The sequence below is a fragment of the Schistocerca americana genome, chromosome 11 (assembly GCF_021461395.2).
Source record: "Schistocerca americana isolate TAMUIC-IGC-003095 chromosome 11, iqSchAmer2.1, whole genome shotgun sequence".
NCBI classification, from domain to species: domain Eukaryota; kingdom Metazoa; phylum Arthropoda; class Insecta; order Orthoptera; family Acrididae; genus Schistocerca; species Schistocerca americana.
In genome coordinates, this window is record NC_060129.1 from 83,815,914 (window position 1) to 83,842,769 (window position 26,856).

General features: G+C 41.6%; 1 protein-coding gene across 1 annotated transcript in view; it reads left to right on the forward strand.

Moving 5' to 3' along the window:
• LOC124553262 (60 kDa lysophospholipase-like) overlaps window positions 1–26,856 on the forward strand; it is a 120,721-nt gene that overhangs the window by 89,130 nt on the left and 4,735 nt on the right. Inside the window, exons 3-4 of the mRNA XM_047127148.1 lie at window positions 1,539–2,115; window positions 20,146–20,295. Of these exons, the coding sequence (XP_046983104.1) occupies window positions 1,539–2,115; window positions 20,146–20,295 (727 nt within the window). The remainder of the gene's footprint in view (window positions 1–1,538; window positions 2,116–20,145; window positions 20,296–26,856) is intronic.

Below are 26,856 nucleotides of genomic sequence, written 5' to 3' on the forward strand. Positions count from 1 at the left end.
CCCAAACACACACACTAAGTCATCGTCTTTAGCAATTAACTAAACTCCACTAAGAAGAATATTTCCTTTGAAAATTTTTATTTTGAAGGTGATGAAAGGTAAATGATACTTAGCTTTTGTAGACGTTTTATTAAACCTCAGACTAATGTGTCAATTATACAATTGGTACTTCTTATTTGTAATGATGTAGCCATTCTCATTGTGTCTAAGACTACTCAAAAATGGAAGTTAGCTAACTGTCTGCAGTGAAGTTATGCAGTTGTTACAAAACTTGTTTCCTCTACAGCACTTCTCTCTCTATTGACACTTGTGTCACCCTCACCCTGCACCTTTACTTAAATTCAGTCAAGTGAAAATTCGTGCACTCTACTTACTGTTCTGTATCACTTGATTGCTGGACTCCTTACTTCTGCAGTGTCAGAAACCGAACGATTTTAACTTGCCGACGCTTTGAGTCTGACTAGGTGCCACAAATAATAATAAAAATAAAGTACTGTACACATCTTACACTACAATAGTAGCCACTGCATAGTAAGTGTTGAGTTGAAGTTTAATATTTTTTCATTTATTATTATGAAGTGAGTGATGACGAAATATCTGGTCATTTGCTACAAATTTTTATGAGATATTTAAATATATGTGATCTATATGTCTCGATTTCTCCATCATGGTACAAAGTGAAAACTATTGCGTGCAGCAGGAGGATTATGTATGGAAGATGAAGTTCATATATTCGTTTGACAAGCTGTAGCATGCACCACATTATGTCATTCATTACTTCTATAATTTAAAAATAAAAATTAATTAATGTTAACTTATGTAATAACTATTACATTGTTGTGAAATAGTAATGATAAACATGATCTTTTAGAAATAATTTAGTATTGTGAGCGAAACACAGTTGGACACAGTTGTTTGTACCCCACATAAAATTTAATTTTATCCACTGGGGGAGGGGGGGGGGGAGGGGGCCGTTATGCCACTACCCTACAAAATATTGGGTGTTGTCATGTCGGAATATGTGAGAAGTTGCCAGCAAGCTATGCCCGCCACCTCTATATCATGTTTCTAGAAAGTCATTCCAGACTGTGACATCAGTTAGTTGATCCCCTGTATCAGTTCCTGGAGAGAAACATGCTGAGCTAGCGGTTAGGGGCAGAGGGATACAGATTTCAGACATAAAATATCATTGTTTTCTTACATAAGTGCAGAAATTGGGACTGTGTGTTGAATAAAATATGCTCTTAGTTTTGTGCTAGATCTCCATTTTGATACTTTGAGCAAGTAATTGTACAGAGAGACAAATGATAGGAGGCCTGTATTCCTTCCGTGGCATTTTTTACAACCAAATGGGGAAGTTTTAAGAGGAGATGTAATAGATTTTCAAAAGTATTATTTCCTTCATCTACACACTTTAATCTATGTTGTGTGTGAATTTTATCCTGATGGAAGCTTTATAAATGCCTTTAAATTGATAAAATGATTAACTCTGCACTGGCAGCCACTCCTACCTTTTACTTTGGGAAACTGTGTTCCAGAATCCCTCACAGTGGGACGAGTTCAGGAGGCTGAGGAGGCCACGGCCGTGGATCTGGGTGCCCTGCTGGACGCCGGGGACGGCGCTGTGGTGACTCTGCTGGCCGGGGACACGCGGCTCGTGGCTCACAGGGCTGTCTTGGCCGCCAGGAGTCCCGTGTTTGCGGACATGTTCCGTCGCGTCACTGTAGAGGGCAGCAGCAGCCAGCTCGTACTCTCGGACACAGAGGGTCCTGTGCTGCGCCAGGTGCTGGCATACCTCTACACCCTGCAGGTGCCCCAGCTGCCCAGCATGGCCCCACAACTGCTGGTCGCCGCCGACATATACGGCCTGTCGGTACTGAAAGCGCACTGTGAGCAACAGGTGGTCGCCCAGCTGTCTGTCGAGACTGCGGCAGTCGCAGGTGTTATCGCGATTAGGCATTCCGCCAACAGGCTGAAGCAAGCTGCCGTCGCGTTCATAAAGGCCCACTTGCTCCATGTGATGGCGACCCAGGGCTGGGCTGAGGCTGTAGTCAACGACCCACAAACTGTTGTGGAGTTGACTCACCTGATTGCAGAGACACCGACAGACACCAGGTAAGCATGAGACAAGCTGCTCAACTATGTTACACAGCTCTAAGTGTGCGTACTGACAAGCCTTCAATGTCCACCACAAAGTTTTATTAGATGTGCATGCGCAGTAAAATACACTACTACTGATATCCATTTTCTTGTATACACTATGTGATCAAATGTATCCAGACATCTGGCTGAATATGACCTAGAAATTCCATGAAGCCCTCCATCGGTAATGCTGGAATTCAGTGTGGTGCTGGTCCACCCTTAGCCTTGACCTCAGCTTCCACTCTCGCAGCCACAAGTTCAATCAGGTGCTGGATGATTTGTTGGGGAATGGCAGCTCATTCTACGAGGAGTGTTGCACTGAAGAGAGGTATCGATGTTGGTCGGTGAGATCTTGCACGAAGCTGGCGTTCCAATATATCCCAGATGTGTTCTGTAGCGTTCAGATCAGGACTCTGTGCGGGCCAGTCCTTCACAAAGACATTACTGTCATGCAACCACTCGGCCACAGCCCATGCATTATGAAAAGATGCTCTTTCATGTTGAAAGATGTAATCGCCATCCCCGAAGTGCTCTTGAACGGTTGGAAACAAGAAGGCGCTTAAAACATGAATGTAGGACTGTGCTGTGATAGTTCCACGCAAAACAACAAGGGGTGCAAGCACCTTCCATGACAAATACGGCCATATCATAAAATTTTACTGTTGCCACTACACATGCTGGCAGAGAGCGTTCACAGGGCATTCGCCATACCCACACCTTGCCATCCGATTGGCACATTGTGTACCATGATTAGTCACACCACACAACGTTTTTCCACTGTTCAATCGTCCAATGCTTACGCTTCTTACACCAGGCGAGGCGTCATTTGACATTTACCACTGCGATGTGTGGCTTAAGAGCAGCCGCTCGACCATGAAATCCTGGTTTTGTTACCTCCCGTCTAAATGTCATTGTACTTGTAGTGGATACCGATGCAGTTTCGATTTCCCGTGTGATGTTCTGGATAGATGTGTGCCTATTACAGTTTATGACGCTCTTCAACTGTCGGCAGTCTCTGTCATTCGACAGACGAGGTCGGCCTGTACGCTTTTGTGCTGTATGTGTCCCTTCACGTTTCCACTTCGCTATCACATCGGACCTACGCATGTTTAGGAGTGTGGAAATCTCGCGTACAGACGTATGACAAGTGAGACATCAATCACCTGACCACGTTCGACGTCCGCCAGCTCCGTGGAGCGCCCCATTCTGCTGTATCACGGTGTGTAATGTCCACTGAGGGCGGCAATATGGAGTAGGTATCAGCACAATGTACCTAATATGAAAAATGAATGTTTCTGGGGGTGTCCAGATACCTTTGGTCACATAATGTATGTCATACAAATACCGGCGTTGTCTGCATTGGATTGTCACACACTAACTGAATAGCTTGTCTAAATGCTCTCAAGGAACACGCATGCTCGAAGTAAGCAAACATAAAGACGTTGTACTTCGCAACTAAGCAGCTTGAATGCCACAAACAAGTGCCGATGTCGAACATTTCAAATACGGTATCTCGTAAACGACTCGTACTTGGATCCTGCAACACACACCACTGACACTCTGATCTACGCTACTTTTCGTTTGTTAATGTCAATAGGAGTTGGTCTATTTAGAAAAGTGTATATTGGCACAACAAATACACTTCCTAGGTATTAGTACAATCTATGGATTGGCTAACAATACGGGCTCCAGACTACCAATCCACCGTATGAAAACAGCAGATGAAAAGCACTTTCAATACCCGCAATATTTCTGGAGGAAGCATTAGGTGATTCACCCTATATATTGGCAAAATAGTAAAATTTCTTCCATACTGACACTCTAACCTGGATCCTGGAAGTTGTTAAGGCCACTGCTGGCATAAAGTGGGAAATCCAGGTTCGGTTCCCAGTCTGGCACAAATCTTCTGATGTCATGAGTAAATTGTAGAGTGAGAATCTCATCGTATTTTAAACTGCAAACACATTTCTTATGCTAAATACAGCTGTGAACTGCAGCAGGGTCTGTTCCTTCAGACATGCATCCTTGTCTGAAGGACATGCCATGGGAGGTTTTTAAACACAGGCACTGTAAGTAGTATTCATATGCCCAGGCACAGGTCGTGGCAACAATAAGTAAGTTTCTTCCTGAGTGAGAGTTACAGTGATTGTTCTACAGCAAGACATGGAAACTCGCGGTGATATGTGGAGTTTTAGGTCGGTCACTGAAGCATCCTCACATAGACGAAGTTGTTCGGCGATCATACTTGCACAGTGGGAAATTCAGATTCCAGTCCCGGTCTGAGATCAAGCTTTTGACATCACCAGCAAACTGTACAGTTGGAGTCTCATCGTATTCACGATTGTGAATATGTTTCTTGTTCTTCACGCAGCTGTAGCTCAAGCAGTACTTGTTTCTTCAAACATGAAATGATGTCTGAAGGTCATTTCACCGTAGAGCCATAAACACAGACACTGGAAATAGAAATAGCACTTTCTGATGGCTCACAATGCTTTCGTTGAATTCTAATAACATTTTCATTAAATCTTTTGTTGGCAGATAAGTTAGCAAGAAGAGAATCATGCAATAGCCAAGATTTCCACAGCTACATGGATTATTTAGGTCTTATTTGCAGTCAACATTTCTATTGAACTGCATGTGTACAACAAGCTGTTATTTACGTTAGCTCCTGAAATGTTTGAAGAAAAAGGAAAATTAGCTGTGGCCACTGCAGGTTCCGTTCTAGTGATGGACACAGTGATGGACTGCTCAGATCACAGACAGACACCACAGTGACATGTGCTGTTGGCAGCTAGGGAAAGCCCGCTCTGTTCTCTGTGCTGTACATGCTACCCTAAATCTCTTCCTTCAAAGTACCCTCTGTTCTCGTTTGTTGTCTCCCCTGCTTCTGGGAATGAGATACCTATAAATGGCGTTATACTGTCTAAAGTGAAGGTGAAGAAGCGGAGCAAGTCTGTCGCTCCTTACCAGGACCAGGGAAACCTCTACACTATGTAGTGAAAAGTATCCGGACTCTCCATAAAACATACGTTTTTCATATTAGGTGCATTGCGCTACCACCTACTGCCAGGTACTCCATATCAGTGACCTCAGTAGTCATTAGACATCGTGAGAGAGCACAATGGGGCGCTTCGCAGAACTCATGGACTTCGAACGTGGTCAGGTGATTGGGTGTCACTTGTGTCATACACGTGTGCGCGAGATTTCCATACTCCTACACACCCCTAGGTCACTGTCCCCGATGTGATAGTGAAGTGGGAACGTGAAGAGACACGTACAGCAGAGAAGTATACAGGCCGACCTCGTCTGTTGACCGACAGAGACCGTAGACAGTTGAAGAGGGTCTTAATGTGTGACAGACAGACATCTATCCATATGATCACATAGGAATTCCAAACTGCATCACGATCCACTGCAAGTAGTATGGCAGTTAGGCGGGAGGTGACAGAACTCGGATTTCATGGTCGTGTGGCTGCTAATAGGCCACACATCATACCAGTAAATGCAAACAATGTCTCGCTTGGCTTAAGGAGAGTAAACATTGTACGACTGAACCGTGGAAAAACCTTGTGTGGAGTGACGAATCACGGTACACAATTTTGCCATCCGATGGCAGGGAGTGGGTGCGGCGAATGCTTAGTGAACGTCATCTGCCAGTGTGTGTAGTGCCAACAGTAAACTTCGGAGGTGGTTATGATGAAAGGCAATTCGTGGGTGGTGATTGCATCTTTCAACCCGATCAAACACCTGTTCTTAATGCACGGCCTGCGGCGGAGTGGTTACACCTCAGTAACATCCCTGTAATGGACTGGCCTGCACAGAGCGCTGACCTGAATCCTACAGAACTTCTTGTGATGTTTTGGAACACCAACATCGTGCCAGGCCTTGCCGATTGACAAAGATACCTCTCCTCAGTGCACCACTCCATGAAGTATGGGCTGGCATTCCCCAAGAAACCTTCCGGCACCTGATTCAACGTATGTCTGCGAGAGTAGGAGCTGTCATCAAGGCTAATGGTCGGCCGACACCATATTGTATTCTAGCATTACCTACAGAGGACGCCACGAACTTGTAATTCAATTTCAGCCAGGTGTTTGGATACTTTTGATCACATAGTGTATCTTGGAATGCTGCAGCACAGTTCGAGGTGTGCAGCAACGTATTTTAAATTCCCTATTCGTGACGTTTCCATTCTGTAAATCCTGAAATCTTGGTTGTAGTGGAGTAGTCAGTCGCATTAGTCGCTACACCCATATCAGTACAACAGTTTTGTGTGTTTTGTATCTCCCTTTTGCTTTCTAGATATATATGTGGGTTTCGCTGACAATTTCTGTAACAAAATTCATCAACTCTAACGAACTATTCGAGGGGAATTAGAAAAAACGTTTTTGAAGTTTACTAAGCTCTAAGGAAAATGTCATTCTCAATCGGAGCATATATGGAAAATTTCTCTTAAAGAAGGTGATATAAAAACATAATTCTTGAACACCACATGACCACCTCACAAGAAAGGCGACAGGGTTTCACAACTGTTCTGCCGCTTCAGGCAGTTCCGCATAATGCTCTGTCTTCCTTCACATTTCCTTCCCACTTCTAGTCTTTTGTTTCTCGTGATACTGCCATACTTCAGTGCACTCCCTTGTGCAACACAAAAAGGAACGCGCTTTTTTGTGTCAAAACTCCGTAATTGGCTCTTAGAGGAGGCTCTGTCAAATATCTACTGACCATTCTTTGCTTAATTTTCCCTGTGGCTTTTGTAAATATTAGTCTTGCAGTGTTTTCTTCTGGTGGAACTTAGTGTTTTCCTTTTCTGACCTGTTCCAGTTATTGGTCCATCCCCAACCACATCAAAATGAAACAGATCTTTATATCCTTCTATTCCTTTTTATGAACATATCACATTATAAATACTCACTATAATGTTACTGACTAGTAATTACCATAAATTACTTTTATTTTTAGATATATCTGAATATTTATGCACCACTTACTGAGCTGCTTCAAAAACTGGAATTCATATCCTTCACATAATAATCCTTTCACTCAATGATTCATTTCTCATTTACTTTTATTGTTACAGAAGTGTATTTCATAATTATAAACGAAAATCAATGTTTGAATGAAAATGCTTATCGCCACAGCCATGTTTTCAAGATGCCTATTATTAACCTTAAATATGTAATTCTATCTGAATTATTTAGATGTAAAGTTGGGAAATCCACATCTTAACTTAAATAGCGTGCATGCCACAAGACCTAACCAGTATCTTCTTCATTGCCTCAAGCTATGTACACTATTGCATTGTACCTATCCATCTGCTTACCGTGACAACCAGTTCACACACAAGTATCCATCCACGTTACGTGCATATACATGAAGCCTCTCATCTTATGTCAATCGTAAATTCATCGCCCAGTTTCTTCGTGAGATATCACAAACGTTAACCAACACACACACACACACACACACACACACACACACACACACAGAAAAACACACATACACACACAACTACAAGAGCCAAAAGTAGAAACTGCCACATCTTCAATAACATAGTTCTCATTTGATACACGTATCTCCAAACAGTTACTGCCATTGAACACCACTGCTACATGTATCATTGTTTACAGAGCTCTGGAAATGCTTGTCTTTTTCCGTGACAAAACTTACTTCATAAGCACCACTTGTAAATTGTACGTCGTCCAAACACCAGCCACAACTTTTTCACTCGTTATCACACTATATACAAATTTTATCATTTGGCATATGTAGCATAGTTCCTTTGACTGTGCATTGCACTTATATTTACATTATTATCCACTAATATAACACACACACACACACACACACACACACACACACATTAATCACAGTCTGATGAATATCATTACACTGAACACAGTAAAGAAACAAAATTCTTGATTTCAGTGAGTGACAACCTGTGATCAGCCCTTAGGCGTAAGTATATATCATATAATTAATGTGTCTGCTTATTTTACTGATCATACTCATAGACTCGTTCAGCCTCCCAGTCAGGTACCATTCAACGTTCACCTGTTCCGTGTGAGTACTCATTGGCCAGTGTGAATCAAATAAATCTTTTGGCCGAAGTTTCAATTCTGGGATAAAGGTTTTAATGGAAGTTAAATTTTTACTGCAGTAGCTTCGTAATATGACAAATACTGTGCTCCATTTTTCTCTGAATTTCCTTCCCCGGTCATTTCAGAAGTATCTGTCATCATATTTACTGTATGTTCCCCCTACCGCCCAGTCTGTAGCATATGACATACGAACACCATCTGATGGACATAGTAGCCAATTAAGTACATTTAAAAGTTTAGCCAATCTAACTTCTGAGTGACTGTAACTTGGTATGTTAAACTGCTAGTATGAGGAACTCAAGAGAAGCAGCGTGTAAACTGATTGTCTCACTAGTAAGTCATTTATCTTAGTGGGTTAGTGGACTCACTGTTGCCTTTGACTGTATTGGTCCCATTATCTGTGGATGGATAGCTGCCCTGTGGTCCCTGTGTGAATACATGTATCGAAACAGTCTACATCGGCACCGTGGGACAGCCACTGGACACAGCAGGACCAACCCCCAATATACAGCCACACAGTGAGCACAGCGACTGTGGCCAGACCCTCGTCACAGCTGTGCAGACCACAGGACCCCACTCAGCCCCCGTCTGTGGCATGTCGTGAGTTCTGTAACTACATAAGCATATCTTTAAACAAATTAGAGGAAGGTGGCGTTAGCGAAGTGTTATGGTGAAAAAATCGAATTTTAGTTTCTAAAAAGCAGAGATGGTGATGGTTAACAGTAAACTTATTGTGTTAATCGATGTCGACATCTTTCTTTGGATTCAGAGAGAAAATGCCGTTCAATTTCTAGATTTAATATCAGGACTTTGACTTTCCACTTATTAATCTGGACTGACGGTGTAGATTATTTTTATGTTAAATGTTCATTCAGTGTAGTAGTATGGGGATTGTTTCCTAAGCTAAAATTCTTTTCCAGAGTTCCTGTGTATATTAATGCAGTGGATGGAGCATCTAGTTTCAGTGTTGGTTATTTCATCATCATCATCATTTATGACTGATTATGCCTTTCAGCGTTCAGTCTGGAGCATAGCCCTTTATAAAATTCCTCCGCAATCCCCTATTCAGTGCTAACATTTGTGCCTCTTCTGATGTTAAGCCTATTACTTCAAAATCGTTCTTAACCGAATCCAAGTACCTTCTCCTTGGTCTGCCCCGACTCCTCCTACCCTCTACTGCTGAACCCATGAGTAACCTTGCTTCTCCCATGCGTGTAACATGACCCCACCATCTAAGCCTGTTCGCCCTGACTGCTACATCTATAGAGTTCATTCCCAGTTTTTCTTTTATTTCCTCATTGTGGACACCCTCCTGCCATTGTTCCCATCTATTAGTACCTGCAATCATCCTAGCTACTTTCATATACGTAACCTCAACCTTGTTGATAAGGTAACCTGAATCCACCCAGCTTTCGCTCCCATACAACAAAGTTGGTCGAGAGATTGAACGGTGCACAGATAACTTAGTCTTGGTACTGAATTCCTTATTGCAGAAAATGTTGGCTATTTATCACCCAAATTACTCTTGAAGGGAATGGATGTGGAAGTAGGTTGCTGGTGCATTGCTATATGAGTATCATACATGAACATAATTTTATGCACTTTATCAGCTGCAAAAGAGAAAGGTAGAGTCTGGAGAAAGTGAAGCATGTAAGACAGGAAAGATAACTTCCACGTAAGAGTATGAACATCGCTTGATGTAGAGTTTATGTTTAAATATACTTTTCATCAACAAGAACTGAAGTATTAGGAAGGGATGACGAAACGAAATGATACTTCACATGTTGATACAGTATGTGACATTATATCAGTCATTGAAAAATCGAGTCAAATTTACACAGAACTTGATGGTATGAACCTATTTATAGTTTGGCATTGCAACCACACTTACCTGGACACATGCTTTGGTACTGTTGGGAAGTAAATCTTAAAGTCATTTTATCCTCTCCTGAGGGAAAGTGGGCCATAATCGTTGCAACTCGTCCTTGATATCGCCGTTACTAGCACTGCGATTTCGGGACATGGGGGTATTTCAACATCAGGCAGACAATTTATGGAGATACATCCCATGTGTGGGTGAGCATTTTCCTGTTGATTGTTGATGTCACAATACTGTTGCATGAGAGGTAGCAAACAGGGACATGGGATGGCAGTGGCATAACCATTGTGCCAACAGCGTCCTCAGTCACTATGAGTCTTGAGCTGAGGTCATACCCAGCGGATCCACATACCATGACCCCAGAAGTAACACTGCTGCATGTCTCCAGAAAACAGAAAGAATGCGACCAAGGTCGCCGCCATAGTGCCTGACGATGCTCATCTGGGCCGGTACAAAATGTGATTCATTGCTGTAATGCGAGTAGTCTATGCATTATATTGACAGAATCACTCCAATAGAAGTCTTTTCTGTGTTGGTAGTAATGACAGCTACACGTGGCTGAATAATTCCATAGTCCATCTGCTAGTGGCCTCTGACACCAATGCAGGGACGATGAAGACATGTTCATGATCTTAGGGACTGTGAACAAAACAATACATTACTACGATTGGCTGGTCCAATAACAAAAGTGTTAAGGGAGTTGACCAGGAGTGTATCTAAGAAGATTAGAAAAATGAGTGAAATACAAGTGATACACTTAGATTGGTTGCAATGTTGTCTCGAGGCAGTAAAATATTGCCGGACATGATAGCGTGGCCAATCTGGCTCCAAACCTACAGAGACCTTAGATACTTCTGTTAGTACAGGGTGGAGCAAATGAAAGTGGCCTGGGAGAATGAATATGATTGCACGTGAATATATCCATGTAGCCACCACGTGATCCACATCAGTTCAGATTGTAGTGCGGGCTGTGCCAATGTGAGTGGAACAGAGCAAATGGGGCGACGATACTCTCAGTGGAGCAGCAGGCGTTCGTTGTGAAAAGTTATGTGAGAACGAAGTCGTGGAAACGGTGTTGTCAGTTGTTTTCTGTGAAATTTAGTGGTGTTAAAGTGGGAGCAACGAGTACCATGCAACGCTTACTCCGAAATTGATGTCAAACAGGATCTGTTTTGAACCAGTAAAAAAAAGAAAAGCCTTAACTGTCCTGCACACCACAAAACTTCGCTGCAGTGCACCATAAAATGTTTCAGAGACCTACCAAATCAATCCAACACCTGTCACAAGAGGCCAGGATGTCACACTGATTGTGCAGACCTGCATATTCAGGGTGGTCCATTGATTGACTGCGCCAAATATCTCACGAAATAAGCGTCAAATGAAAAAACTTGTCTAGCTTGAAGGGGGAAACTAGATGGCGCTATGGCTGGTCCGCTAGATGGCTCTGCCATAGGTCAAACGGATATGAACTGCGTGTTTTTTAAATAGGAACCCCCATTTTTAATTACATATGCGTGTAGTACGTAAAGCAATATGAACGTTTTAGTTGGGCCACTTTTTTCACTTTGTGATAGATAGCGCTGTAATGGTCACAGACATATGGCTCACAATTTTAGATGAACAGTTCGCAACAGGTAGTTTTTTTTTAAATTAAAATACAGAACGTAAGTACGTTTAAACATTTTATTGCGGTTGCTCCAATGTGATACATGTACTTTTGTGCACATATCATTTCTGAAAACGCATGCTGGTATAGCATGATTACCTGTAAATACCACATTAATGCAATAAATGCTCAAAATGATGTCCGTCAACCTCAATGCATTTGACAATACGTGTAACGACATTCCTCTCAACAGCGAGTAGTTCGCCTTCCATAATGTTTGCACATGCATTGACAATGCGCTGACGCATGTTGTCAGGCGTTGTCGGTGGTTCACGATAAAAAATATCCATCAACTTTCCCCGCAGAAAGAAATCCGGGGACGTCACATCCGGTGAACGTGCGGGCCATGGTATAGTGCTTCGACGATCAATCCACCTGTCATGAAATATGCTATTCAATACCGCTTCAACCGTACGCGAGCTATGTGCCAGACATCCATAATGTTGGAAGTACATCGCATTCTGTAATGCGGTGAAACATCTTGTAGTATCATCCCGTAATTTCTCTTGTGCCCAGGGCAGAACTGTACAAAACGTTCAAAGTCGTCACCATGCAATTCCTGGTGGACAGAAATATGGAATGGGTGCAATCGATGTTGATGTAGCATTCTCAACACCGACGTCTTAGAGATTCCCGTTTCTCGCGCAATTGGTCTGCTACTGATTTGCGGATTAGCCGCGACAGCAGCTAAAACACCTACTTGGTATCATCATTTGTTGCAGGTCGTGGTTGACGCTTCACATGTGGCTAAACACTTTCCTTAAATAACGTAGGCTAACTATCCGGCGAACGGTCCGGACACTTGGATAATTTCGTCCAGGATACCGAGCAGCATTCATAGCACACGCCCATTTGGCATTTTGATCACAATAGCTAAATATCAACAAGATATCGACAATTTCCGCAATTCGTAAACGGTCCATTTTAAGATGGGTAATGCACGACGAAGCAAATACCGTCCGCACTGGCGGAATGTTACGTGATACCACGTACTTGTACGTTTGTGACTATTACAGCGCCATATATCACAAATCGAAAAAAGTGGTCCACCTAAAACATCGATATTTCTTTACGTACTACACTAATATGTCATAAAAAATGTGGGTTCCTATTTAAAAATACGCAGTTGATATCCGTTTGATCTATGGCAGCGCCATCTAACGGGCCAACCATAGCGCCATCTGGTTTCTCCAGTTCAAGCTACACGAGTATCTCTTTCTGTAGTGTTTCCGTTTGATGCTTATTTCGTGAGATATTTGGCCTGATCACTATCAATGGACCACCCTGTATGTCCCTATCGCATGTCTGTTGGTCATGCATTAAAAGCAGCAGATGTTCCTAAGCACCTCCACATTTGTGAATGTCCATTCACTGAGATAACAATGAATGGCTTGGACATGGATCTTTTCTTTATGTCTGATGGAGACTAATTTCCGCTGAGTTGTTACGTCAACTAACAGAATCACAGGTCCTGGGAGAGTCAGCAGTACTTCCACGAAACACCTTTGCACGATCATAAGGTTGGATTTTGGTGTGCAAGGTCTGCACACAGCATTACCGGTTTCACCTTCTTCAATCAGCTGCTGACTTTGGCCCATCACGTTGCCAACATTTGGGAGCTATTTGTGGCAATATTAATGGAGAAGGGAAAGGCGTTAGGTTACTTCCAAGAAGATGGAGCAACTGGTCATACAGCAAGCCGAACCTTTGATCACAGATACACAATTTCATGATTCACAGTTGTTAGCAGAGGTCAGCCTGGTTGGGGCCCTACCTGGCCACCTTTGTCACCTGATCTGTCAGTGTGTTATTACACTGCACGAGAGCCTTCAAGAGCAGAGTCAATCACAACAATCCTCACAGTCATCAAGAACTGCAGCAGAACACTCCAGATGAGACTGCAGCAATTCAAGCATACAACCTTCGATCCGCCTTCAGCAACCTACCGACCAGGGCCCAAAAGCATCAAGAGATGAGTGGTGCTCATTTTCAACAGCTACTATAGTCATCTTAGTGCTGCATTTACTTTCCTCTGTTGTATTGCTTTGTACTATAGAACTCTAATATCTGGCTGCTTTTATTTGACCCCACCTTCTAATAAATTGCATGTGTATGTGCATCCACTTTAGACTACTGTATATGGAAAGAGCAAAGCTATACAAGGCAGTAAGATAGTAACCTTTCTCTCTGAGTCAGAAAATATAATGTAATCTTTTGTAACTGCAGTACAAGTATTTTTATTAGTGTTAATATTAGTAACAACTGTCAGTAGTAACATAGTAGTAACAGTAGTAGTTGTAGCTTCTAGAGAAAATTCATGGTCATGTAGTATTAATATAGGCTTTCAATAGTTGTAAGAGTTATATTGTTTATTACTGCAATTACAGTATCAGTTCTCACTGTAGTGTTAATAGCAATATGTAAAATGAAATAGGAAAGTTAGGCAAGATGATTTGAAATAACGAATGCCACTATGCAGAGCACCACATCGATATCCATATAAATGTTGGGGCATACTAGTAGACAGAAATAAGGACAGTGAAAATCTTATATTTTAGACATACCATATTATAATGTTCAAAATAAGAAAGAAATGAGAGAAAAATAAGCTTGACATATTTGAGGTACCTAGTAGTTTCCCGAGAGCATGGCAGAGGATGTCCTGAGGTGGTATTGTGTACCAAAACCAGTAACCAGTAGGCTAAATGAAAACTGCTACTAAGGACTAAAACATAAACACTCATCAGCCAGAACATTATAGTCACCTATGTAACACCTGATATGTCCACCTTTGCAATGGATAGAAGCAGTGACACATCATGGTCTGGAAGGGAATTGGCGCCACACTGCCCACACAAGGCACCTAATTCCCAATAATTCCTCACCAGGGGAATGAGCTCTTATCCCACATCGAGGCACATCCCAGATGTGTTCGATCGCATTCCCATCTGGTGAGTTGTGGAACCAGCACATTAATTGAAACTCGCACTCTGTTCCTCGAAATACTCCATCACTTCCATTCCTTGTGATATGGTGCATTACCTGGTTGAAAAACGCCACTGCCATCGTGAAACATAATCCTTATGAAGAGGAGTATGTGGTCTGAAACAAGCGTATATTACTTGTTGGCCATCATGGTACCTTGAACAATATGTACTGGACCTATGAAAGTCAAGTTGAATTTCCCTAGAGCACAATGGAACCAGCGCCAGTTTGTCTCTGTTCCATGACATAGCTGTCCAGGAGCTGCTAATGGTCAAGTGCCCATTTCAGTCATAGTTGCTGATGTCATGGTGTTAACATTGGCAAATGTATGGGGTGTCAGCTGCAGGGGCACACTGTTAGGAGTCTTGAGGGCACTGTGTGTTCAGACACACTTGGAGCCTGCACCGTCTGTCGCGTTCTACCAGTCTGCCTGGCCTACAACATTCGAGATATGTAACCCCATGACGTCGGGACGTAGTTTCACCTTGGTTTCGCCACATGTCGAAGGCACTCACCATAGCCCTCCTCGAACACTCAACAAGTCGTGCATTCCGAAATGCTCGTGATGAGCGTTCAGGTCATCATAAAATTCCCTCCTTCAAACTGAGACGTATGGCATACCTTCCCCATCTACAGATGGACAGCACATTTGCTGATCCTACATCGACTGTGCATGCGTCTGACTAGCAGTCATCCCTCGTGAAGTGACGCTGCTATTGCCAATACACGTTTAATCGATGATAGGCAGGTGATCATCATGTTCTGGCTAATGAGTCTCTTATTTATTAATTGCAATGATCGCTGTTCCATCCGAGAGGGTATTGAGAAAATGACATAAATAAATAATTAAACCAATAAATGAATCTCTGAACCAAAGTGCAGGATAACACATTGCTGATAAAAGACCATTATTTGGTCTCAGATGGTAGGCACAGTTGTAAAGGGGTCACTGTGAGCCCGGTATGCAATATGGAATTCTTCCCTTGTCTTGACCAGACGTAACCTTGACGACGATAATGCCTGCCCTCGTGGTCATGTGCAACTCAACACTGCTACATTGTAACATCTAAATGCCCCAAAATCTTATTGCTGCACAGTTAGACCAGCCACGCAACTGGAGATCAAAAGCGGAGCAGCTTCCAAATTATGTCAGTTGCAGATAACGCATGTGTAGAAAGTGTCACTGTATCCTTCACAAGTATCACTCAACATCTGACACTGTTCACAGGTATTATATAAATGTGCTGTGGTCTCCGGTCTACCTGTCATGGAGATTTGAAAGCCTGATCAGTTACACTGCAGCTGACGGCGTGTTTGTGTAAGAAGCCAGAATGACATCTCACCGCTTTTTCAGTATGCTTCAATTTTATCTGTCACGCATCGCATTATTAATTCTGAAACAGTGACTTGTAACAGTACACTTGTTTCAATTGGTATCTTCATTCTTCTTTGGATTCACAGACTGAATAGCATCAGTTTTGAATTTGAATGTGACACCTTTTATTTCAAAGATAAGAGAGACATCAGCAACTATCGACCTGTTTCACTGCTTCTATCATTTACCTACATTTTTGAGAAGGTGATGTATTGTAGAAGATTATCACACCTTGGCAACAATAATATTGTCACCAAATCAAAGTTTGCCTTTCAGAAGGGGTGCTCTACTGAGAATGCCATTTAAATGTTCACACACCAGATAGTACAAGCATTAAATAACAAAACAACACTGGTGGGTATTTTCTGTGACCTATCCAAGGCATTTGATGGTGTAAATAATAATATGCTGCTAGATAAATTTTGTAGGGTTGATGGTGTAGTCAACCAATGCATCTTATCACATCTAACCAAAAGGTTGCAAAAAGCTGTATTTAGTAGTCCCTCAACCAACAGAATTCAGGGACATAATTCTGACTGGGTGGAAATCACATATGGGGTTTCCCAAGGCTCAATCTTAGGTCTACTACTGTTTCTCATATATGTTAATGATCTACCATCTAATGTACAGCAAGCAGAATTAGTTCTTTTTGCAGATGACAACAGTATTGTTATCACTCTCAGTATTAATACAGAACTGGAAGAAATGGTAAACAAAGTTCCCAAAAGTATCATTGTTTGGTTTTCTGCAAATTGTCTCACCCTGAATTTCACAAAGACACATTATATACAGTTCTGCAGCTCTGGGGGGTACTGCATCAGTGATAAGTGTAAGACATGGTGGTGAAGTAATACATAGGGTGGAAACTTTTAAAATTCTTAGGTGTCCATATTGATGAGAATTTTAATTGGAAAAACATAAATTTGGGAACTCCTAAAAAAACTTAGTTTCGCTACATTTGCACATAGAATCATAGCAAACAATCTACTACAGTTCAAAAGGAACCATGAGATACATGATTACAATAATAGAAGAAAAAATTACATTCATTACTGAACATTAAGGTTTTCTTTAGGTTGCCATTAAGGATTGAACAAGAAATTTTGACCGCTTACACTGTGATATAAAATGTGTAACTGACAGTATGGTAAAATTTGGAAATAAATTGAGAAAGTTTCTGCTTGAGAACTCCTTCTACTCTGTAGAAGACTTTCTATGTTTGTAATGTGTAAAAAGCTATGGGTGGGAACTGATAACTCAATCTGTATTTCTTGTTACCATTTTGGGGAAAAAGAATAGTAATTGTATAGTGATGTTCAGAGTACAAATAGACGTATAAATTAACTGGCAATTTACATCTAAAATGACTCATTCGACCACATGACGATCTATCGTGCAATTTGATGCAAGGAACATGAAAGTAAGCAACAAGCGTTTCTTTCTATTCACCATGAGTGGGCGAAATTCACTTAAACATCTGAAAATTCGGTAACTGTCTTCTATCGTACCTCATTCGTTTCATATTATGCAACATTTATGAACGACTTTGTGCCTTGTAGACCTACTGTATTTGGCTATTTTGTCACCTCCTTGTGAGGCATTAAAATACCAACATACAGAAAAAACTCGCAGAGCAGCTATTACTCGGCAATGGCGTACGAGCACTCTGTCTAAGGCTCGTGGAAGTCTAACGACTTGATGGAACCGTAAAGTGATAAGAATTAATCCCTACATGTTATATGTCTACTTCTAGTACTCATAGATCAACTTTTACATTATACCATAAATACCTTAAGCCTCAGTTGTCTTTGATAGCGAGTATCGAGCGGCGAGACGGAAATGACGTCCCTTGTGACGGTAGTCTGCTTGGCAAAGGAGCAGTTCGGCGCTGTCGAGTTTCTCTCGCTGTACACAGCCATGCAGGTTGACCCCAGTTTTCGGCGCGGCATTCACCTCACCCAGTGGTGACCCCCGATGCAGCCGCCAGGCTGTCTGCCGTTTACCCAGGGGGCGACGCGACGCCTGGGGCAGCTGGTGACTTAGGCTGTCGTCATCCTGGCCCCAGGGCAGAACTGGCGCCATTCACCCTGTCATCTCACGTCACGCGAGCGTTGCTGTCCTTGTGTTGATTTGGGCCATCAATAATGTTCGGAAGCGACATCCCACAGACTAACAACCTTGCACAACATCATATCACTGGCATAATTCAACTCCTTCTTCATTTATATCCCATTTCTTCGTTTTCAGGGTTTATTTTCGCATCATTCTGACAGACAATAGCGACGAAAGAACCCAAGGTGATTTTTAGATACCTATCTCCAATTTCTTCCCCCTATAGTCAGATTCCTGTCTCCTAAGCGGGTAGGAAGTCAAAATTAAAAAAAAATCGACTTTTCGAAAATATGTCTGTTTTGTAGAGTACATCTTTTTGAAAAGTTTGATGTATAAAACATATATATTTCAGTGATTATAAGGCACGCTATTTGGTCCTGCGTGTACCAAGATTAAGCGCTACACCCCTTACCACAGACGTCTGCTGTCATACATACGTGTATTTCGCTGTGTAGAATTCGAATGTTTATATTTGCGACAGAGATGGTCATACGTGTAATAAGGGACTACTGACATAGAAGAAATGTCTTGATGGCGGCACCCAAACCCCAATGAAAGCTTTAATGAATGTGCATGGAAAAGATTGCCAAAAACCAATTTTGTGTGGAAGAGATGTACTTGCTGTTGGTGTTTATGATGTAGTTACATGTTTTAATGATAGTGTGCAAAGCTGGATATGTATTTTAGAGAAAATGGGAATCAAGGGCAAAGTGAACTGCATCAAAGCTTTATATGCAATAAACAGAGAGCGTGTAGTGAAAGCACATAAATCATTTTTGGAAGTGATAAATTCGGAAAGAGTGAATCATAGGAATGTGGAAAAGACGAAAACTAATTTACAAAATGAAAAAAAAAAACCTATTTATGGTGCTGGACAGTTCTAAAAGATGCCAAATGCAGACAGAAACTTTAATGGCCATTTTCTGCAAAACACAAATTTCTGTTCTCAGTTAGATGTAACACCCAAAATAAATATGCCATTCCTTTTCCAACGTGGTATCCTTATTAAACACAAACTCCTTAATGCAAAACTCTAGAATTTTCCAACTCTATTAAAAACTGTGGTAAAGTTTGAGATAATTAACTATAAAATTTAAGTTTTTTTCTAAACAAGAAGTTTAAAATGTAACAGGTCAATCATTTTCTTGTAAATTAAAGAAAATCTAGAATTTCATACACCTTTACGTATGGATTGTATGCTGTGCAAAATTAATCCAAGAATCACTCTTACTTATGAAGAAAAGTGTACCTATAACAAAAAAAATGCAGCCAATAGTAAGTGAAAAAATTATAAAGTTTCACAAGTAAAAAAAATTTATTTCGTTATGTTTTTGATCTTTCACTGCTATGATTGTGAACCCTGGTCATATTGACAAAAATTCTATGAATTTCATTGTAAAAATATAGACAGTGAATTTAGTATCTTGTGGTGCCTCTTCTGCTCCATGTCGGCCCATTTGACGTCCAACTCGCTTAACATATGAGCTACAAACACCATCTAATGACGGTAGTACCACGTTAAGTACATTTAAGGGCTACTGTCATTCAAATTTCTTTTGTGATTTACGCTGTTGTGTATTGAAATTATGTTGACCAATTGGTGTTGTTAGCACAGTTGTTGAGCTATGTACACATTTTATATTTATGCTTTATTTTGTACCAAATATTGTGTAATATGCTAGGCTACAGGTATGAGAAAACGAGGAGAAGGAAGATGTATGAATACCTGAATGCTGTCATTCGTCTTACGTGGGCCACTACTGTCGTTGGCAATGTGTGTTCTATTATCTGTGTGTGGACAGTACCTCAGTTGTACAGTCTGTGGTAATCTGCCCACTGGACTCGATGTGAAAACCCTGTTGGAAGCAGTGTTCCTTCTGTGCAGCACGCCAAACGCTGGAGAGAGTAGGACCGGCCCCTCCTTGCAGCTGCACAGTGGCCACAGCGACGACGGCTGGAGGCCAGCCACAGCTGCGCCCCCCACCACTACCCAGGCCACTCCACAGCCTGATGACGTCGCCGTCTCTGGCCTGCGGTGAGTTCAGTCACTTTACGTGTAGATTGTCCACAATCACAGCGCAACATGTTGGGCAGTTAGCCAAGTGATAAAGTCAAGAAATCGAATGTCGCTATTTTACGTTTTTGACGAAGCAGAAGTTGTAGGTCTCGTATAATGTTTTTCCTTTCATTAATTGTGACGTTCGACGAGGAAAGGATATAAGGGGATCTATACACCCTTCTACAGGTTTGTTGCATGACTCGTTTTCAGTTCCTAACATAGCTGACTTGTGTAAGATAACACTAAATATTTCCCCGAAAATAACGACTGTGCTGGTGTGTTGGGAGCAGTTTCAGTTTTCAGCGAAAACTCTGTCTAGTAATCTCGCAGAAATCCCTAAGATGTTCTGGTAATACATTAGGCACACTAGTGGAAAGAAGCAGTCAATAACCTTCACTGTGTGATAACAATGGTGAAGTCACTGGTGACAGTGCCACTAAAGCAGAGTTACTATATACACGTCCTGACCAAATAAGAAGAAATAAATATTTCAGAATTCCTATCAAGAATAACTTCAAAGTGAGAAACATAGAAGCAGATATCCTCGGTGTAGCAAAGTAGCTTAAATCACTTAATAAAGGCAGGGTCTCCAATCCTGATTGTATATCTGTCAGGTTCCTATCAGAATATGCTGTCACAAAAGTTCCATATTTATCAATTACATACATCAGCTCGCTCACAGAAAGATCCGCATCTAAAGACTGGAAAATTGTTCTTGTCACACCAATACCCAAAAAGGGAAATACGAGTAATCCGCTGAATTACTGGCGCATATCACTAACGTCGATTTACAGTAGGGTTTTGGAACATATGCTGTGTCTGAACATTATGAATTACCTCGAAGAAAACGATTTATTGACACATTATCAACAAGGGCTTAAAAAATATCGTTCGTGTGGAACATAACTAGGTCTTTATACTTGTGAAGTCATGAGTGCTATCGACAGGGGATGTCAGAATGATTCCATATTTTTAGATTTACAGAAGCCTTTCGACACATTTCCACAAAAGCGTCTCCTAGCTAAACTGCGTGCCTATTGAATATTGCCTCAGTTGCGCGACTGGATTCGTGATTTACTGTCAGAAAGACATCGAGTAAAACAGATGTAATATTCGGCGTTCCCCAAGAAATTGTTACAGGCCCTCTATCGTTCCTGGTCTATATTAGTGGCAATTGACCCTGAACAAAGAAAAGTATGAAGTTATTCACACGAGCACTAAAAGAAATCCACAAAATTTCGATTACGCGATGTCACGAACCTGAAGGCTGTAAATTCAATTAAATACTTAGGGACTACAATTACAAATGACCTACACTGGACCGATCACGTAGATATTGTTGTGGGTAGAGCAAACGAAAGATTGCGAATCATTGGCAGAACACTTAAAAGGTGGAACACGTCTGCTAAAGAGGCTGCTTACACCACTGTTGTCCATCCTATTTTGGAGTACTGCTGTGCGGTATGGGATCCGTATCAGGTGGGACTGACGGATGACACCGAAAAAGTTTAAAGAAGCGCAGCTCATTTTTTATTACCGCGAAGTAGTGGAGATAGTGCCACGGACATGGTACGTGAATTGGATTGACAATCATTAAAACAAAAGCGTTTTTCATTGCGACGGGATCCTATCATTAAATTCAACTACCAGTATCCTTCCTCCGATTGCGAAAACATTCTGTTGGCACCCACCTAAATAGGGAGAAATGATCATCACGATAAAATAAGACATGTCGCACAGAAAAATTTAAGTACTCATTGTTCCCGCGCGCCGTTTAAGAGCGGAACGGTAGAGACACAGCTTGATGGTGGTTCATTGAACCCTCCGCTAGGCGCTTTATTGGGAATAGCAGAGTAATCTCGTAGACGTAGACGTACATGGTTTCCTATCTTATGAATTACCCATGTAGGGAAGAACCCTTCACTTGCATTTCCACGATTATTCTCCCAACGGCATAATGAGAAATTCTCTCACAGGGTGTGTGGTAACAATGTTGCTGGGGGAGTTAAATGAGCTGAGATCCGCGGTTTATCCTACTACGAGAGACGTATGTGACAACGTCTATTGGCAGTTTTTGGAAATCATTCGTGGCAACTTCTACGAAAGTGGAAGTCGGACCTGTCGGTGTCCAAGTGATAAAGGCGGCCATTTTGGATCAATAAAAATCAGGTCAATCCTATTGTGTGGGCATGGTTCAGTGGAGATGGACACAGTAGCCGTATATCGACAGCTGTACAACCTTCTGTAGCTCAGGGAGTTTTACAGGCGAAGTGACAGAAGTTTCAGCGTAAATTCGTCATCACTTCACTTTTCTTCTTTGAAATCATTGATCTATAGTGGTAGTCACCGATGTTTTACTGTCGCTTTGTGAAATAGTAACCCTATCTGATAGTGAACTGATATTGTTGCAAGACACAGTTCAGTTGATGCCTGAATTCAACAGGCCCAAACGTGGCAATTCAGAGTATTCAATGTTCCTTTACAATTAATCAGAGCAGAATCCAACAAGTTATTGGGCAATAGAGGAGTCTGTACCTATTCAAGAGAAAACAAGGAACCCTACCAGGTATTTTAACAATGACAATGGGATCAGTAATGTTTCAGTGGACTTAAGAAAACTTATTCTCTCCCAGTGATTCAAGGATTTCGGGCTTTAATTACCTATTATGGTCAGCAACAGATGTACGATGTCTGGCGATCCAGGTGGCCAAATCATTTACTCGAGTGGTCCACAAATTGAGCAAATACTTCTCAGAATACTTTTCCCAGTCTAAAAGCTTTATGCACACAGGCAGTCAACAAAACTTCATCCATGGGTCTGATAATATAGAAAGCTACAGAGAATGTACGCTGAAATTTTATAAGATAGAGAGCCTGATAGGTATTTACCCAATTTGTCGTATACAAATAGCATCAGCCATTTGACATAAGAAGATAACCAACGAGAAGTAAGTGTAACAGGAAAGACTAAAGATAGAGAGCACAACGAAGAATACTTTGTAGATAAACCAGAAACTCATCAATGTAATATGATGCAGCATAATCAAAAATAATTAATGTATATGATCTCAGGCAAAGTCTGTAAATTATGTTACACGTACTAGATATAAAATTAGCAGAATATCAGTAGAAAAGGAGCTGAAAAAAAATTAGAAAATAAGTTATTGTTATTGAATAAGAGACAAGACATGGAAAGGGAAAAATATTTCTGCATAAAAAGACTAATACAAAAAGAGGAGAAAACTGGCTAAAAAGCGACAGAGAAACATCAGCATGAGGAAATAAACTATTAAGAGCAGGAAATGAAACATATTAAGACAATACTCTATAATGGAGTGAAAAGTTTTTTGAGAGTGAGTTAAGAAAACCAGCCTGGAGAGCAGATCGTGCGTAACATGGTAGTAATGTGAGTAACAATGTACAGGGCGAAAGAGAGCCAACGCTTCCTTTTTTCTTCGGTATCAGACGGCTGTGGTGACTAGTAAGAGGTTCTACATAAATATAAGCTTTGGAAGACTAAAAGCGAGAACAGCTTTAAACAAAAATAGTTTACAGTCATAAATACATGGATTTAAAAGAATAACAAAACGAAAAATTTGTTAATATAGAACAGTGAAACGTCGGGAATAGATTTGCCAGGGTAACATGTTTAACTGATTAACATTGCAGGATCGCAAGTTAATGTAAGTGCGAGATAAGCCACTGGACACGTGAAATGCTGGAGCACTGCCAAAAGGTCGAATGCAGGCATGCAAACATGTATGGATTGTGTTGCTCAAGTATCAGATATCAGTATTTAAAATGGAGTTCGATGCCTGATGCAACTGGTTGATCAGTACAGGGACGGTTAATGCTGTTGGTGAATGATGCTGGAGTTACTGTATGATGATGTCCCATATCTGCTCGACTGGAAGCAGACCTGATGATTGAGAATGCCCAGAGCCTTGTCTACACTCTATAGAGCATGTTGGGTTACAAGAGCGGTAAGTGAGCGAGCGTTATCCTGTTGAAAATCTACCCCTGGAATCCTGTTCGTTAATGGCAGCAGAATGGGTCGAATCACCAGATTGAAACAGACAAGGTGTGTGGGATAACCATGAGAATGTTCCTGCTGTCATACGAAATAGCACCACAGACCATAACTCCAGGTGTTGGTCCAGTGTGTTAACACACAGAAAGGCTGGTTGTAGGCCCCCAACTGGCCTAATCAAAACATGTTCATTACTGCCACCGAGGCTGGTGGTTTGGGATCAGTGAAACGCATGCTACAGGGCATCTGGTTCGGAGCTGTCTTTAAAGTAACCTATTTGTAAGAGTTCATTGTGTTACTTGGTGATAACTGCTGCTCAAACTGCTGCTGGAGATGTATTACAATGCGCCAGAGTAATACGCAGAACAGGATGGTCTCCCCTCTCAGTAGTGCCACGTGGCCGTCTGGAACCCAGTCTTCTTGCCACCGGATATTCTTCTAATCACCGCTGCCATCAGGCATCTATTGTGGGTACATTACTGTGAAATATTTCTACATCACGGAAGGAACAACCAGAATCTCGTAGCCCTAGTACAGACTTCGCTTAGTCTCTATGAGGTTTCAAAGGCATTTTTGCCCTACATCAACTCACTGCGTCCAGACTCAAAGGTAACTAACGCTCAAGCCCGCTACAGCGTGTTTTTAAAGCAAGCCTGATTGGCTTCCTCGTAGTGGTGCTACTATCGCCACTCTTGAGCAACTGCATTGAAATTTGAAAATACATAATATTCCAGATTTAGAAACACACCTACCAACTTTCGTTTATGTCGCACTGCTTCTTCTTGGTGCTGTACTATTTCGAAAGTAAAAGACGTTGTTAACAATGTTACCAAAATCTCAAAAAGTTCTTGAACGACATACTTCACATTTTTATACGTTACTCTAATAAACGTTGGGACAGTGTCTGCTTTTATATACCAATGGCTTAGGAGTGCGCCATTGACAAGTGGTCAAAATTTTCTGTGTCCCAGGTTCCAGCACCGGCACTGCTTAACCCCTGAACGAAAATTAACAGCAATGTCAGCAAAGACGTCCAGCATAAGAAGTCGTCATTTTCCTGACAAAGCCCTTGTCAAATAGGGTGGAGGAACGACAGAGCTTCATGGCACTCCCTTTCCCTTGGGGTGGGAAACTGCCCTTAAAAGGGTGAAGAGTCAGTAATGATCAATGACGCGAGGATGCAGTAGGCAATGGAATCGAATAAATTAAAACCACATAACATGTATCCATAGGACATACGTCGTTAACAGGAAAACTGTCTTGATACAATCTGCATTGAGAAAAGATTCCGGACAAGTTACCCTTTTGGATCTCTGGGAGTGGACTACCAAGGTCGAAGTGACAATGGAAAAGAGGCGGAATAATTTACGAAGGGCTAACCTTCTACGACTTGGAGCTTTGAATTCAGAAGTTTGATCGTAATTAGAAAGCTAGGGAGTCTAGAAACGGAAGTGCAAAGGCCCCAGTCTAGATACGGTGGGGGGTCATTGGAGTGAAACAGAAGAAGGCTAAGGATTTGTCATAAGACACATTGGGGTAAAATCAACAGCAGCAGAAAATGCTGTAATGGGAGTAGGATTCATTATGTATAAGAAGTAGGAGAGAGAGTGGGCTACTGTGAACAGCTCTATGGCAGAGTTTTTCTCACCAGATTCGAAATCAAACGAACGCCAACAACGATAGTTCAGGTACACATGGTAACGACACAAGCAAAATGAGAAAAGAGAGGAAGTATGCAACTGAAATGCAGTTGCAGGGGAAAGAAAATAAGAAAGAGTCATGGGGTATATGGGCTTGGCATAGGGATGAGAGGGGTGAAAGTCTAATTGATTTCTGCATTGACATTGAGATGGTAATAACAAATACTCTTTTCAGCAAACATGTGAGGAAAAAATAAGCTTGGAAAAGACCCAGAGACACTGGAAGATTCCAGCTGGATTACATCATAGTGAGACAGAGATTCCGAAATCAGATATTGGGATGTGAGGTGTTCAAAAATGGCTCTGAGCACTATGGGACTCAACTGCTGAGGTCATTAGTCCCCTAGAACTTAGAACTAGTTAAACCTAACTAACCTAAGGACATCACAAACATCCATGCCCGAGGCAGGATTCGAACCTGCGACTGTAGCGGTCTTGCGGTTCCAGACTGCAGCGCCTTTAACCGTACGGCCACTTCGGCTGGCGGGATGTAAGGTGTACCCAGATGTAAACATAGATTTAGTAATTATGAAGAGTAGAGTGAGGTTTAAGAGAGTCGACCAGAAGAATCAGTGTAGAAGGATAGCATATTGCAGTACTGACAAATGAAAGTTAAAGTTTACCAACGATATGGTTATTGCGGTAAGGACATCGACAAGGCAAGCTGTGAATGATGTCATCAATCTTATGTGGAGGCAATAACACCATTTCTCCCGCAGAGCTACTCGCAAGTCTTATGGAATTGTTGGTGGATGCTTATGTGATGCAACCCATCTCACTACTACATATATTTCGTATGCATACTAT